The following is a 13916-nucleotide window of genomic DNA, read 5'->3' as shown; positions in this document are numbered from 1 at the left end:
TCATTGCTCTGTTTCTACTAAAGTTACTTTTTATTTTTTTTTTATTTTTTTTAAACGTTTATTTATTTTTGAGACAGAGAGAGAGAGACAGAGCATGAACAGCGGAGGGGCAGAGAGAGAGGGAGACACAGAATCGGAAGCAGGCTCCAGGCTCTGAGCCATCAGCCCAGAGCCCGACGCGGGGCTCGAACTCACAGACTACGAGATCGTGACCTGAGATGAGCGTCGGACGCTTAACCGACTGAGCCACCCAGGCACCCCCTAAAGTTACTTCTTAAACCACCCATTTTTTTCTTTTTCTTTTTATGTTTATTTATTTTTGAGAGAGATAGAGAGACAGAGTGTGGGAGGGGGAGGGGCAGAGAGAGAGACACAGAATCCGAAGCAGGCTTCAGGCTCTGAGCTGTCAGCACAGAGCCCAACACTCGAACTCACCAACTGTGAGATCATGACCTGAGCCCAAGTTGGACGCCTAACCAACTGAGCCACCCAGGCACCCCTCCGCTCCTGTTTTTCTATGTTAAGGGCTTTCTCCAAATGCCTAGAGATTCCAGGCTGCCCACATTACAGAGTAAAATATGAGAAAGCTGTTTTTGGAAGCTCTGTGCTCATGGACAGGAAAGATTTTAAGACTGTCTTGAAAGAATAAATAAATAGTATAATGCACAGAAAGCAGGGCATTTACACACCTCGAAGAAAACTTGGGGATAAGTGCTGAAGTATTTAATAATATCTTTCTATTAAGAAGAAATAGGGTAGGATCAACCTGGTGAAACATTTGAAATGTAATCGTTGAAGGATCCTATCTGATTAAGATGCAGTGAGAAGGGAGCATGAGAACCTAAGCATGGGGGATGGGGAAGGGTCTGGTTGAAATGATAGTGAAAGGAAACATTTGGAAATGAGTTAAGGACAGGCTGCTGTGCTGAGGAATCCAGTGATAATAGTCTAATGTTAGTGCAAGAAAGAAATGTCAATGGTCGGAGCATTGGGGGTGGAAATGACATATGGCATGGTCTGCCTCTGGTTATGCAGGCAAGACTAACACCAAAGTACCAGCGGGTAAACGTAGCATCTCCAGGCACCTAGGTGGCTGAGTCAGTGAAGCATCCGACCTTGACTCAGGTCATGATCTCAGGGTCCGTGAGTTTGAGCCCCATGTTAGGCTCTGTGCTGACAGCTCAGAGCCTAGAGCCTGCTTCAGATTCTGTTTCCCTCTCTCTCTGCCCCTTCCCCACTTGTGCTGTTTCTCTCTCTCTCTGTCTCTCTCTGTCTCTCTCTGTCTCTCTCTGTCTCTCTCTCAAAAACAAACAATGGGACCCCTAGGTGGCTCAGCCGGTTAAGCTTCCGACCTTGGCTCTGGTCATGATCTCATGGTTCGTGGGTTTGAGCCCCTTGTCAGGCTCTGTGCTTACAGCTCAGAGCCTGGAGCCTGCTTCAGATTCTGTGTCTCCCTCTCTCTCTGCCCCTCCCCCACTCATGCTCTGTCTCTCTCTGTCTCTCAAAAATAAATAAAAGTTAAAAAAGATTAAAAAAAAATAAACATTAAAAAATTTAATTATCTCTCTATATCCTATAAACCTATTGTCTCAGCAAGGGACACGCAGAAAGTTCTACCTGCAACAGCCCCCTAGTCCCCACACCCCCATTCATGTGCATCTTGAATGGTTAAATAGCATATATTCTAAGTGATATTTCTCTGGCAAAGAAAATTCACATTCTCAAGCTGGTCACAAATGGCTTACATTTCAAAGTATGTTCAGAGATTATTCCCTTATCTCATCTGTTCCATGATAAAGCAAGATTAGGCAAAAACTAGACCTGAGTAAAATAATGTTTCTTTCCTTGCATTCTCACCCCACTCCCCACCGGGGCAATATACACCCCAGGGGAATATCAAAACTTGCTTCCCTTTAGAGAAATATTTTGGCAGTATTTTGTCCTCTATCTTATTACACCATTAAGATTCTGTCATCTAGTTATGATTCTTAAGTTTAGGGTTAACTCATTTGAATAGTTTCCAAACTTCTCAGGAAAAACACACACACACACACACGCACGTATGAATTTGAAACATAACATTTAAAGGGACAATTTTCAGCACTTGCAATGGTACTGTTAGGAGGAAATGTCTCTTCTATTCTTGTTTTTAAACAGATAGATGTTTTTGTTTTGTCTTGTTTTTCCTAGACGCTTCTGGTCTCTTGCTTCAATTCTCTACAGAGATCAAATGAATGGGGGATTTGGGAAAGATCAGGATCTTTGCAGCTCAGCCCTTCTCTGTTTTCCTCTTGGCATTTTGCTGCCTGCCCAGCCCATTTGTTCTTGATTATTCTTGGCCATCTTATAAAGAGGAAGAGAAAGACTGGCCCCCTGGAGAGTGGAGGGAGATACATTATATAGTCTGGTCCTAAGCCGACAGCTTGGTCTATTAAATTTGGGGTTCAGTAACAAGCTAATTCAGCTCTCACACTATGATAGGTCCTCTGGCCTAGACTTTCTCAGTGAGAAAGGAGTTATTTTGGACATCTTTCTTATCCCTTTTCTTATTTATTGAATAGATTCTCTACTCAAGAGCTATAGATGGGGTGCTAAGCTTTGGACCCCTCAACACCTCAAAAGCAGCCAAAAAGTGTGATTCTCTTTTTCATCTGGAGACCTGCTATAAGGTATTTACAGTAGGATGATCTTACCAATGGTGCCTAAGTCATGCTAGCATCACAGGGCAGGGACAATTCCTGTGGCTAAATCTGGCAAGTAGGTAACATTGCCAAGAGAGAGCATGTTGAATGAGAAGACAAGAAAACTTAGAGCTGAATTACAAGTGATCCCTTGGAATGCGTTTCCTTCCATCCAAGTACGAAAGGGAGATAGTTCTTGATCTGCTACTGTTACAGGCACAGCCTACCAACTCTTCTGCTTTGCTCTTTGGCTCTCTCCCCTTCTCTCGGACTCTCTCCTCTACTCTTTGCAACCTCTTACCCAGGGGTTTGAAGGTTGAGAGCTGCCTGGTTTTCAGTAAGATATACACAATCCATTGAGGGGAGGGATTGTACCTCAGTAAAGAATGTTTCCTGCTGTAGTGGTCTAAGAACCCAACAGGGGCTTAATTCAAAAAAAGGTCTAGTTGCCTACATAACACAGAAGTCTGGAGATAAATAGTTGCAAGACTCGGTTCAGCTGCTTGGGAAGTTCATTCAAGTTCTCCATCCTCTGGCTCTGCTATTCTTATGGTGCTTGCCCTTTATCTTCGTGTTCTTTGCCTCATAGTTTAGAATGGTTGCCACGGCTCCAGGAATCATGTCCATGTTTAAGGCAGGAACAAAGGGAAGAGGATAGGCCAACCATGGTTTTGTTTTCTTCTGTTTTAATAGAGAAGTAAAACCTTTTTTTTTCAGAGCCACTCACAGCTCTCCCTTGTTCTTACCTGAACTAGACTGGAAGAGTGAGTATTTGGATTTTCCACTCTATAGCCAAAGTGGACACAGGAGAATCAGGTTGGTAAAGGATGTCGGGTTAGATCAACCAATGTGTCTCTCATAGATGGTGACAGAGAAAGTTGCTGTATCACTGCTGTCCCCCCCCTTCTACCTCAGAGGGCAGACTTCTAAGCTGTGCAGAAGAATATGTGACATAATAATAGATACCTGGAAATAAGCAATACGAGGACTCAAGATTAAGAGTACAATTGTGATGAACTTGTTGGGGAGTCTTGAGGTAGATGAAGGGTTGGGATATAAAGTCTGAAAGTATTACAGAAGGGGATCATTAGGCCAAATCATGGACTCTCTATTAGTCTTATTTATTTATTTAATATAATTTATTGTTAAGTTGGTTAACATACAGTATATACAGTGTACTCTTTTTTGGGGGGTAGATTCTCGTGATTCATCATTTACTAGCTTTTTTTTTTTAAATAAAGCTATGCTAAAAAGTACCACAGACTAGGGGCAAATTAGAAATTAGCAAAGCCAAAAAGGCAATACTCAGAAAACTTTGTAAAGGATTGCACAATAAACAAAAGACACTGAAATACGTGTGTATGCACATAATTTCAGAGAATATTAGGAATTGACTTATTTAAAGTCAAAGAACAGAAATAAATGTAGGTAAATATACAAATTCAGGAAATGGTTGTTTAGAAGTAAAGACTCATTTTGTGATTAAGTCTTTTATGGTACATATTCCACAACATTTTTGAGGAACTGATGAATAAAGTTACTTTCAATTCATGTAGAAGAGACTACTCTGAAGAAAATGTTGTAACTGTCTTATAAGCAAACATGTTTGTAAAGTGAATTTAAGCCTCACTTTTAATGAAGTCGAATTTATTGTTAAGTGTCTCTTGGGACATGGAAACCTAATCATATTTTCTGACTAGAACAGCTGTTAATACTCTGTACTGGGAATTCCATAGTGAACATGAAGATCAGCTTTCTGGGCTGGTAGGGGGAAAACAATTCAACAACTAATTACAACGAATGGATGGGGGAAACACCTAATGGTAGTGTGGGACACAGCACACAACCCAGGGGGTTCAGGAATGGAGGCGTTGGGGGAGGTCAGGAAAGGCTCTTTGGAGGAAGTGATGTCTAAGGTAAGACCTCAGAGATAAGTAGGAGTCAGTCAAAGAAAGGCACGGGGTGGGGGTGGAGGTGGAAAAAAAGGAGCAAATTCAAGGGTGAAGAAGCCAGATACAATAGAGCAGTTTGAAAGCAACTAAGACAGAATTCTGAACTTGGGGTCAGGAGACTTGGGCTCTAGTCCCAGCTCTGCTACTTCTAGAGACGTCCGTGAAAGCCACTTAGAGCATGAAATCCCTGGCAAGATGCATTTTTCTATTCACTTGGTTGCTGCTTCTCCTCCTCTCATGGACACCAGACATATTCAGCCCTTATTTCTCATGGATCATGGGTTTTTGCAGCCAGAATTAAGGTTAAAAAAAACACTGTTTGGCGTGTTAAGTGGTACCTCGGGGCTCCGAAACCTAAAGATCATTTTCTTTCTACTGCTAGTACTGGGTTTTCTATTTTTAGGAGGTGAAATCAAATAAGCATCTTTCCATCCCTTAATCCTGAACACTTAACACTAGCCACTTACCTACGGCTAATGTAACAATAAGCAGAAAAATTTTAAAGCACCAGAGACTACCTTATATAAATTTCTTTGGGTTCAAAATTTACCTCTCCTTGTTTTCTCTTGCCTTTCAAGTAATTAACTCTTCTCTTTTTAGTTTGAATGATGCAGGGTAAGAGTCCTCTGTAGTCATTCCAAGTGGAAAGCAATTAAAAAAAATCTTTATTTATATGACATGTACTTGAAAGTGTCAATCGGCCTCCTGACACGCCATGCCAGCAGCATTTCATTTTAGCTGGGAATTAGGTGAACAGTAGATGGGCCAACTCAGTGAATCATAAAACCTGCTAATTGGTGCTGGAAAATGTTTCTTTGGCTATGCCCTCACTCCTATTTAATGTCTTGATAAATTCTGACCATGCCTCTTAGACTCTGTAAAAGAAGAAAGTGTTGGCTCCGCAGTCTCTTGATCCAAATATGCTTACGAACTCACAAACTGCGAGATCAGGACCTGAGCTGAAGTCGACGCTTAACCGACTGAGCCACCCAGGTACCCCTAAATCCTTTTTTTAATTGAGTATATTATTACACTCATAAATTCAAATGTAGGTTATATATTTGTCAATAAAATATACAGATCTTAAAACAGGCATTAGCCCCCACCCCCCCACCCCCTGCCAGACCCAACGGTCTTTTTGTTTCATTCACTGAGTTTGTTCTATTTTTCTTAATAAAAACACAAAGTAATACCTCTCATGGTTTTTCTTGGGAACTACTTTTTCTTTAAAGGCTTAAACTCAGTTTTTCCAGGTAAACAATAAGGGAGAAAACACCTTAAAGAATGGATAGATTTCCAGGGGTGACAGTTGGTGTTTTAGCACCTGCTTTTACACCTGGGAAGCAGAGATCAGAGGTGGTTAAATCTCTATTGTTTGCTTAATGGACCAGATTTCACACATAATTCTCCCTCGTTGTTTTTCACTTTTGCCATAAAGTAAAACTATCAAGACCTCTTCTACTGTTAAGAGAGATAAAACTGAAAATTTGATCAGAACTCTACTGCTTGAGAAAAACAATGTTGCTGTTCATCAAGGAGTGATATAAAATGCATTTTCCCATAATTATAAGCGGTGTATTATTTGCCCAATATTTTAAGGAAAACAATATGATTTATCTCTTAGGTATTTAGCATCTAATCTCAATACTTTTAAGGTCTCAATCCAGACCTTGGAAGAATTTATTGTTTCCTTAATTAGATTTCTTTCTTCTTTTAGTGGGAAAACAAAAAAAAATTCATACTTTGCTTTATTGTATTACAGCAGAAAAATTCCAATGTGATCAAAAATAGCTTTTGAAATAGCTACATGAGATTTTTCTTAACAGGGGAAACAAACTATGATTTACTAAATGGCATCTGGTAGTAGAAGTCAAAGCAATAACCTTGAATTCATAGTGATTTAGTCCTTTAAACATGTTTTTGGGGTGCCTGGGTGGGTCAGTTGGTTGAGCATCTGACTTCAGCTCACGTGATCTTCATGGTTTGTCAGTTTGAGCCCCTCATTGGGCTTGCTGCTATCAGCTTGGAGCCCACTTCAGATCCTCTCTCTTTCTCTCTCTCAAAAATAAACATTTAAAACAAACAAACAAACAAACAAATGTGCTTTTGTGTCCATTATATTATTTGATCTATATAGCCTTGTTTGACACACCATGGAAAAATAAAAACTTCCAAAAGTACGTATTTTCCCATTTCTTGTCTTAACCACCATTTTTACTGAGATTTCCTCATGTTTATCCTTTAGTTTTAATTAAAGGAAAATCAAAGCCCTTTCTCTACAGAGTGTCATCCAAACTTTGATTGCATTTTTTCTCTAACTTTAACTCTTTTACCAGAGCCTAAATGTAGGTGTTCCTTAAGATTTAATTCTTGGTCCACTTTTTATTTATTTATTACTATTATTTTTATTTTACCATGTATGTTCTTCCTTGGAGATCTTATTTGCTTGCAGAGTTTCCTTCAAAGATGACTTTCACAAGATGACTTCTAAAAACACAACCCCCAGAACTGACCACTCTTCTGAGAGTTTGACTTGAATTTCCAACTCTTTGCTGGACACATTTCTAGAACATTTTCCTACAGGAAGCAGTAACTTAGTGTGTCTCAAAACACATCAAATGAGATCTAAAGTTAAGCTCAGAGACAGACAAGTTTGTGTGTACAAGTTAGTGTTTATTCGCATATATTGCAAAGGTAAGTCAAATACATTTTGATTTTCTATTATTTTACATTAATCATTTTTTTTTCTATAAACTTGGCCTTCAACTTTTAGGTCCTATGTGTATGAAAACTGAAATTTATAATCAATCTGATAAAATGTGCATTACATGTTTCAGTCTTCCAAACAGTTCATCACATATCATCTTGAATTTTGATAGTACATTTCTATAAATATTAAGCAACACATAGAAAATGTGCTTTAGAATTTAAATCAGTTTTCTTACTTTAAAAAAAAAATTTTTTTTTAACATTTATTCATCTTTGAGACACAGAGAAAGACAGAGCGTTAGTGGGGGAGGACCAGAGAGAGAGGGAGACACAGAATCCGAAGCAGGCTCCAGGCTCTGAGCTGTCAGCACAGAGCCGGATGTGGGGCTGGAACTCACTGACTGCGAGATCATGATCTGAACCAAAGTAGGATGCTCAACTGACTGAGCCACCCACGCGCCCCTCTTTTTTTTTTTAATAAAAAAAAATTTTTTTTAATGTTTATGTTTTGTGTGTGTGTGTGTGAGAGAGAGAGAGAGAGAGAGAGAGAGAGAGAGAGAGAGACAGGGTGCGAGCAGGGGAGGGGCAGAGAGAGAAGGAGACACAGAATCTGAAGGAGGCTCCAGGCTCTGAGCTGTCAGCAGAGCCCAACGCGGGGCTCAAACTCATGGAACACAAGATCAGGACCTGAGCCGAAGTCGGACTCCCAACAGATTGAGCCACACAAGCACCCTTAAATCAGTTTTCTTAATCAATTTAGCACTATTCTTTAAACCCAATCCTGAACGATGAGTTGGCAGATCCAAATGAATTCCGCACAGATTCCTAAAGGGTTGTCATAGTGGGTTAGGTTAGTCTTTCAACATAAGAGAGTATTTACCAAGCCAAAGGCCACTGATAATTGTCAAAGGCCATTACACAAGGAGGTTTAAATTATGAAAAAATCTTTAGAAATATGGTAAATCCTAGGTGGGTTCAGGGATCCTGGTCATTTTAAGGAGAATTTAGAGGTAAACCCCGTAGAAGTAGAGAAATTATGTCCCAAGTTGTCATTTTTCTTCCTATAACTTTATAAAGTTGCAGGAGAATAATCAATCCCGGGACCTAAACCCAGAAGCCAGACTCTGGAGGATAGGAATATTCATCTAATGGAACACTTTGACTCGCTTCTTCAATCTGAGCATTCTGGCAAGTTTTGGTAGAGGGAGGAGGGAAAGAAGGTATCGGGTATCTATTACCTTTTTAAATGAATTATCTAGTTAGTGAATATAAAACGAACTATTTTGTTATTCATTAATTGGGGGAGCAAACATAGGTAAAATCATACAGAGAGGGAGGTTAACCCTACAGGAAACAAAACAACCGCAGTCCTTCTGACATTCCTCCACAAAAGACTCCGGGCCCTACCCGCCTTCCGGGCTCTGCGCACCCAAGCGCGGGCGGGGGCCGGAAGGGCGCGGCTGGGGGCGGAGCGGGTGGGGCCAGGGGCGTGCCCTCGAGAAGGCGGAGACAATATGGCCGCCCCGGGAGCTTGGAGGACCTAAGAGGCGGTGGCCGGAGCCACGCCCCGAGCGGGAGGGCCGCTCTGTGCGCGTCCGCTCTATGATGCTTGCGCGCGTCCCCCGCGCGCCGCGCTGCGGGCGGGGCGGGTCTCCGGGATTCCAAGGGCTCGGTTACGGAAGAAGCGCAGCGCCGGCTGGGGAGGGGGCTGGATGCGCGCGCACCCGGGGGGAGGCCGCTGCTGCCCGGAGCAGGAGGAGGGGGAGAGCGCGGCGGGCGGCAGCGGCGCTGGCGGCGACTCCGCCATAGAGCAGGGGGGCCAGGGCAGCGCGCTCGCCCCGTCCCCGGTGAGCGGCGTGCGCAGGGAAGGCGCTCGGGGCGGCGGCCGTGGCCGGGGGCGGTGGAAGCAGGCGGGCCGGGGCGGCGGCGTCTGTGGCCGTGGCCGGGGCCGGGGCCGTGGCCGGGGACGGGGCCGGGGCCGGGGCCGGGGCCGCGGCCGTCCCCCGAGTGGCGGCGGCGGCCTTGGCGGCGACGGCGGCGGCTGCGGCGGCGGCAGCGGTGGCGGCGGCGCCCCCCGGCGGGAGCCGGTCCCTTTCCCGTCGGGGAGCGCGGGGCCGGGGCCCAGGGGACCCCGGGCCACGGAGAGCGGGAAGAGGATGGACTGCCCGGCCCTCCCCCCCGGATGGAAGAAGGAGGAAGTGATCCGAAAATCTGGGCTCAGTGCCGGCAAGAGCGATGTCTACTACTTCAGGTACCGCCCTGGGGGCGGGGTGGGGGCAGCGGGGTCAGGCCGGGGTCAAGGGTCAACAGCTGACCTGGGCATGGGATGTCAATATGAGAGCAGGGCCCGAGGGCACTGGCACAGACAGGCTGGCCTGATAGTGGAAGGTCCCTGAGCCCTTGGGTGAGAGTTGACCCCAGTACAGTGACAGGTCAGGCACAGTATCTGAATGGTGAGAGTCCAGAGGAGGGCGTCTTAGGTTGACAGTGTTGGGGAAAATGGTTTGTGGGGAAAAAAAAAAAGGTTCTCTGGCAAGGATGGTTAGTCCATAGAAGGGTTAAAAGAAGGTGTAATTCATCGAAACTATAAAACCCAGTCACTGTTGGCTCCTGTCCCAGCCTTTCCCAGATTCATCATCACAAGAGTGTTTAATCATGCACATGTGGAAGAATTAGCTATCTACAGTAATAAGGCTTCAGTTACTTTGTGAGATCCAGGAAACTTTGGTATAAAGTAGCCACTTGGAATGCCTGAAGTTTCTTGGAACTCTCGTGGTGTTGCAGAACTTAGTCACTTTTGAAAACTGAAACACTGTAATATGTTGTTAGACTCTTAGACCAAAATTTGTCCCCCAGGGGATGTTTGGCAATGTCTGGGGACACTTTTGGTTGTCATACCTTGGAAAGGTGTGCTGCTGGCATGTAGTGGGTAGAGACCAGGGATGCTGCAGGATATTCTGTAATGCACAGAATGGTCCCCACAACAAAGAATTATCTGACCCAAAATGTCACCAGTTTGAGAAATCAGGTTGAGAAATCTTGGTCTGAGTGATTCAGGCTTTTGCCCTGATGTGATCTTGCAATTCTGTGGTTCTGCTGTGCATGCCATTTCTTTGGATGATCCAGTAAGCTCAGGAGAGTGCCTGTGGCTGTTGATATCAGTGGAATTTTCTTATCAACAAATTTGCTTATAAAAATAAACCATCCCATTTATAGAAGAGAATATAAACATATTCACTGGTGTGGAGGGCCGTTTTGTGGGCTGATTGACTCATTTTTCAGGGAATATATTTGGGTGTTGGAGCCAGTTGTCGTCAGCCATTTAGCCATTGGAATAATGTTATGGAGGATTTACTTTCATCAAGTAGGTTAATACATTGCCCCTGGTTGGGGAGGGAGGAATATACACACGCGTGCGCAGTCTCTCTCTCTTTCTCTCTATCTCTGTCTCTCCAATGTTTATGAATTGAGAGTACTCTTAAATAGATTTGAGAGGTTAAAAATACATTTGTGCACACACGATGTGATCATCAGTGGTATAACATGTAAATATGACCATATTCCTGATGGCTGCTCAAATATATGGAAAAATAGTTTCACTTTGTTTCACCTGTTCAAGTAAAAAATGAAAGTGGCATTGCATGAGAACTTATTTTGTCACTTGGTCTGAGACCACGCATTTTGAAATCTTAAGTAATAAAATGGCAAGCTTTTTTTTAAACATTCAGAGGTGATAATCTTGTATTTCCCCATCGTTAAATATTAAATTTACTTCAGTAATATTAAAAAGGTTATTGTGGTGGGGCATCTTGGTGGCTCAGTCGGTTGGATGTCCTGCTTTGGCTCAGGTCATGATCTTCTGGTCCATGGGTTCGAGCCCTGCATTGGGCTCTGTGCTGACAGCTCAGAGCCTGAAGCCTGCTTCCAATTTTGTCTCTCTCTGCCCCTCCCCTGCTCGCGCTCTGTCTCTCTCCATCGCTCAAGAATAAATAAACATTAAAAAATTTTACAAAAGGTTATTGTGGAACAGTAACTCCTCTCAAGTTCACTGGTTTCATTTAGTGCTAGTCACAGTTGTTCACTCTTGCATACTCTTCCATTAACAACTTTTGTTTTCTTTCTAAGCAGGTAGTATGCTACCTTCTTTAGGTGAACTATGTGTTGATGTCTTGTAGCCAGTTACATTTTACAAGAATATTCTGTGTCTGCGATTGAACTCCTTGAGGGGTAGGTGACTAGTCTGTTCTCAGTAGAGCATCTTAAACTTTGAATTTCACTCTCTATGGCATTTCTCCTGGGATACAGTTTGTTTGGTTTTGGGATGACGTATTTGTTCAAACTAACTTTGGGTTATTGCAAGGAGTTTTTTTGTTGTTTTCCTTGCAGTAGCTGGAAAAGTTATTTCAAGAACGCAGATTGCTGTAGTACTCATTTTGATTTGTGGTTGTAGTATTTTTTTAAATGTGTTGTAAATTTTTCAATGTTAACTTTTTCATACAAACTCAATAAATATTTTATGGCAGAAAAACTGATCTAATCAATTTAAGATGAATTTTCCAAACAAATTCATCTTGTATTTTTTGAAGTTTGTTTATTCTGTGAGAGAGAGGAGAGTGCAAGCATGCGCGTGCCAGTGGGGGAGGGGCAGAGAGAGGGTGACAGGATCTGAAGCAGGCTCCGTGCTGACGGCAGAGAGCCTGATGTGGGGCTTGAACTCATGAACCGTGAGATCATGACCCGAGCCGACTGAGCCACCCGGCTGCCCCTCCAAACAAATTCATCTTACGACAAATCATGAAACCAGTATACTGATAATTACTTTCTAAAATTGAAGTCTTTTTTTTTTTTAATTTTTTTTCACCTTTTATTTTTATTTTTGAGACAGAGAGAGACAGAGCATGAACAGGGGAGGGGCAGAGAGAGAGGGAGACACAGAATCTGAAACAGGCTCCAGGCTCTGAGCTGTCAGCACAGAGCCCGACGCGGGGCTCGAACTCACGGACCGTGAGATCATGACCTGAGCCGAAGTCGGACGCTTAACTGACCGAGCCACCCAGGCGCCCCTAAAATTGAAGTCTTTTTATTAGACGGTGCAGCATGATTTGCTTTTTACTTTATACAAAATGAAAAGACACATTGAACAGATTTGTGCCACATGTGTTTAGTTAAAGGTTGGAAGGAATGTTATCTAATTGTTTATTGACTACCTACAAAATGTTAGTTATTTGGCAGGATTGTAACAGTCAGTCTTGATTCCCTGCTGAGAGGTTATATTCTGAGGCAGTAGGAAACAGGTAGCATGATGTGGTTTTTGTAACAGAGCAGTTACTCTGTGACTTCCGCTTTCAGTGATAAATGATGGAGGGCACCTACTCATACTGAAGGTGAACACATTCTTTTTCTATCAAAGTGTCACAGCTTTGCATATTAGCATCCCCACATATACCCCACCTGTTAAAAACCAGTAGCTCACAAAACAGCCATCTGTGTTAATAGGTGGGTTAAGAGTTAACGCTCCCATTGGTAGTGTGAACACCTGCACCCATTTGTTCATGTACGTTCTAATAATGCTAACTCCTGAATTAGCCTGCCTCTGGGGAGATGAATTTCAACAACCTGTGCCTGTTAACATAGGGTGTGGCTTACACTTATTAATTGGGCTGAAATTAAGCTCATCGAGAAAGCCTCAAATTTTGGTAGAATGGTGTTTTGGCTGTTCCCGAGACTGCCGAGTTCTAACAGGAAGGCATGCCTTGAGTTGCCAGTTAAGCAATATAATTATGCCTTCTGTCAGGATTACTGATAGTGTGTGGCAGTTCATACATTATCATACAAAGTGTGTTTTTACAAAAAGGTGTGGTTAGATAAAGAGCTCGATCTATTGGTAATAGTTACTGAAAAGTTTGTTGCCATCATATGAACCCATTATGTGAACAATAATTTTCTCACTGGTCTACTTGGCTCCTGTTATTTCTAGTTTTTGGCTCCCTGCGCTTGCTGACTGATATTTTTGACATATTATTTTCTTCTGCATAGGACCCTTTTTAGTAGCCAACTCATGCCATTTTTATCTAGTCTACACTCGTTAGCTTTTAGACTTTTGGTTATAATTTCAGTTAAAGACTTGGGAGTGGACGTAAACTGTTACAGCTTCTGCCATAAAATACCATGTGGTTGGATATTGGGAACAAAATAGTAAATATTTTTGATTCTTGTATCATAATTATGTTGCATTTGTACCTGATCACTTCTCTGAAAAAAGGATACAGTGGCACTAGAGAACAATTAAAATAATAATAGGGAGCAGGTGCAAGAAGAGAGACTGAATTTGTTTCACTTTGATCTGGAAAGAGGAGGACTCAGAGGTCTATAAAATCATGAGTGATACGATAAAAGTAGAAGTCTCTAGGGAAGGCAGCAGAGCATGGGGTAAAGAGGTCCGGAGTTGGTATTCTAACTCTGCCCTTACCATTTGGTGCAACCTTGAGCCTGTCACTTACACTTCCTGGTCCTGTGGTTTGTCTGTTTGTAAAGTGCATATATGATTTTACCTGTACTTAGAGTGATACAAGGA

General features: G+C 42.7%; 1 protein-coding gene across 1 annotated transcript in view; it reads left to right on the top strand.

Annotated features, from left to right (window-relative positions):
- The first annotated feature begins 8901 nt into the window (after window positions 1-8901).
- The window catches only part of MBD2 (methyl-CpG binding domain protein 2), a 66794-nt gene continuing 61779 nt past the window's right edge, over window positions 8902-13916 (top strand). The window contains exon 1 of the mRNA XM_045459445.1: window positions 8902-9593. Within this exon, the coding sequence (XP_045315401.1) occupies window positions 9055-9593 (539 nt within the window). The 5' untranslated portion in view covers window positions 8902-9054. The remainder of the gene's footprint in view (window positions 9594-13916) is intronic.

The sequence above is a fragment of the Leopardus geoffroyi genome, chromosome D3, assembly GCF_018350155.1.
Source record: "Leopardus geoffroyi isolate Oge1 chromosome D3, O.geoffroyi_Oge1_pat1.0, whole genome shotgun sequence".
Lineage (NCBI taxonomy): Eukaryota > Metazoa > Chordata > Mammalia > Carnivora > Felidae > Leopardus > Leopardus geoffroyi.
This window is presented reverse-complemented; position numbering and strand designations above follow the sequence as displayed.